Source organism: Poecilia reticulata, linkage group LG14 (genome assembly GCF_000633615.1).
Source record: "Poecilia reticulata strain Guanapo linkage group LG14, Guppy_female_1.0+MT, whole genome shotgun sequence".
NCBI lineage: Eukaryota > Metazoa > Chordata > Actinopteri > Cyprinodontiformes > Poeciliidae > Poecilia > Poecilia reticulata.
The window spans coordinates 19,751,283-19,753,856 of NC_024344.1; the positions used below are offsets into that span (position 1 = coordinate 19,751,283).

Here is a 2,574-nt window from a genome sequence, read left to right on the forward strand (position 1 = left end):
GATAGATAGATAGATAGATAGATAGATAGATAGATAGATAGATAGATAGATAGATAGATAGATAGATAGATAGATAGATAGATAGATAGATAGATGTGTTGTGTCTTTCCCGCAGGCCTCTCCTCTGTTCCCCTGTAGAATGTATGGCCTGTCTGACACCCACTGGCTGTAGGGCTGGGTGCTTTGTAGGCTGCGCAGCGACGGACTGCACATCGACGGACTGCACATCATTTTACGCAGTAATCCCCTCCACTTCGTACCAACAAGCCCACATATCCTCTATGCGTTTATATCTGGGCCTCCTGCACTCGTCCCACCCATCCGATTTTGAGAACACACACACACACACACACACACAGGAGAGGAGAGGAAAGGGGTATAATGTGACATCACTATCTCTCCACAGAGGTACATATACAGAGATGTGATGGCCGGTTTTCATGCTTTCTGCGCATATTCGCTGAGAGATATCGACTCAGGTTGCCATCAACTCGTCTGTCAGTGGACACACACACACACACACACACACACACACACACACACACACACACACACACACACACACACACACACACACTCAAGGTTAGCACTTTCCCAAAGAGCAGCACGGTGGCCTCACATCCTGGACCCCTTGATCTGTACAGAACGAGAAGAAACAGCACCGTGCATGCTCCCCCCTCCTCCTCCTCCTCATCTCACCCTCCCCCCATGCGCATGGAAAAGGAAAAAAAGAAAAAGAAAAAAAAAAGCCTAGAATGCCAAAGGCCACACATAGCAGATCTGTGCTCGGGGATGCACCACCTATCCTATCCCTCTGCATGCACACAAGCACAAACAGCGGCTGCACTTACATGTTCTCCGGTGCTCCTGTCGTTTCCAGACTGTAATGCAGATCGAGACGACATGTTTTCCTTCTCTTTCTCTCTCCCCCCCAGCCCCCTCTTAATTTTCCTCTCCCCACCCCCCCAGCTCCCGAACGACGTTCGCCGTGTATTTGCGCGGACGGTGTTTACAGGATCCACAGACAGAATGACATCCGCGGATGCGAGGCCCCACCGTCCCGAGTCAATCTGCTTGCTCAACGAGCGACCGAGCCGAGCTCCGGAGGAGACCTCTGCCTGTCATGGCAGCGATGGATATGTGGAGGAGAGGGAGAGAGAGGTGGTGGTGGTGGTGGTGGAGGGGGGGTGTCCTCAAACAAGCTGCATTTTCCACCATGCACCTTGCAAAGATAGATGTCTTTAAAAGAAAAAAGAAAAAAGAAAGAAATAAAACGAGCGGTCGGTCAGCGACGCAACTCAGTGCAGAAGCCCTTGCATGCAAGGGAGGAGAAGAAGAAGAAAAAGGAGGAGGAGAAGAAGAAGTGGTGCTAAAATGCGGCGATGTTTGGCCGGAGCCCAGCGTCTCTGTGGCGACTCTCCACCCCCTGCCTCATTTCGCCACGCAAAACAAACACGTCTCCGACTGGACCGCTGTCATCCCGTCGCTGTCATAACAGGAACGCTTCGCCCGGTCCCCGCGACGCCAGCGCGACTGCTGCAGAGACGGAAACACGGAGGCTTACGGTGCAGCGGGGGAGAGAGGGCCCAAATGTTCCCAATTCCCTATTCCAGCTCGATCAGATGCGCACAGATCCGTCGAAGCAGCGGCAATAAGCGACACACAGGACTTCCGGTCCGTGGTTTGGAAGTAAAAGACCAACCCACGGAACAGGAATACAATTAACATTTGTTGTTTACTAGTCCATAGTGCCGACAGTGATGGTGTCAGAGGTGGGCAGATAGGCCAAAAAAAAAAAAAAAATGTATTCAAGTGAGAATATATTGATCGCTGATCAATATATTTCAGCTCAAGTTAAAATAAAAGGTATTCCACGAAAAGCCTGCTTGGGTTCTGAGTAAATGATCGTAAGATTTGATTTTAAATGATTCAGACAGACAAAAATATAAAGTTGTCTGGGGCAAATTATTGTTATGTGTTATTTATAAAAATTCAACAGAGCCATGGAGAGTTACATTTTACATTTGCATTTTAAAATAAATCTAAATTCTTAATCAATTGCTCTGGTGATGGCGAACATTCTCCTTTTCTTTTCATTGAAAAATAAATCTGCTGTATTATTTTTCAAACATATTCACTAGCTCATTTTATAATTTATGCCAGCTATCAATTTTTCAAACCTTAGTTCTTAACTCACACCTGTCTCGCAAAAACAAGCCTCTGGGATTGGGGATCTCCGAAAAGGACATATTGGTTCTACTGAATAAATAAATAAATAAATAAATAAATAAATAAATAAATAAATAAATAAATAAATAAATAAATAAATAAATAAATAAATATTACAGAAATGTGGCGCTTTATTTTGAAACTAAGATCCGTTGGAAACTAAGATCCATTGACTTCCTGTTCCGACCTGCTAATCATACTTTACTTGATGCAGCTGAGATGCGCCACATCAGAGGCTGACGGGGCCAGGACAACAACACCCACTGCGAGTTTCCCCAGCGTTTATTTGTTCATTTTAATAAATCCAACGTCTCTGAAAAACAATTTCCCGTGTGGAGAGTTTTC

General features: G+C 45.7%; 1 protein-coding gene across 4 annotated transcripts in view; it reads right to left on the minus strand.

Annotated features, from left to right (window-relative positions):
- Window positions 1-1,747, minus strand: part of mark4a (MAP/microtubule affinity-regulating kinase 4a) — a 26,675-nt gene extending 24,928 nt beyond the window's left edge. For 2 of the 4 annotated variants that reach the window (XM_008428347.2, XM_008428346.2), the window contains exon 1: window positions 852-1,747. In XM_008428347.2, the coding sequence (XP_008426569.1) occupies window positions 852-905 (54 nt within the window). In that variant the 5' untranslated portion in view covers window positions 906-1,747. The remainder of the gene's footprint in view (window positions 1-851) is intronic. The other 2 variants (XM_008428349.2, XM_008428348.2) reach the window with 1 other exon arrangement.
- Window positions 1,748-2,574: the final 827 nt, after the last annotated feature.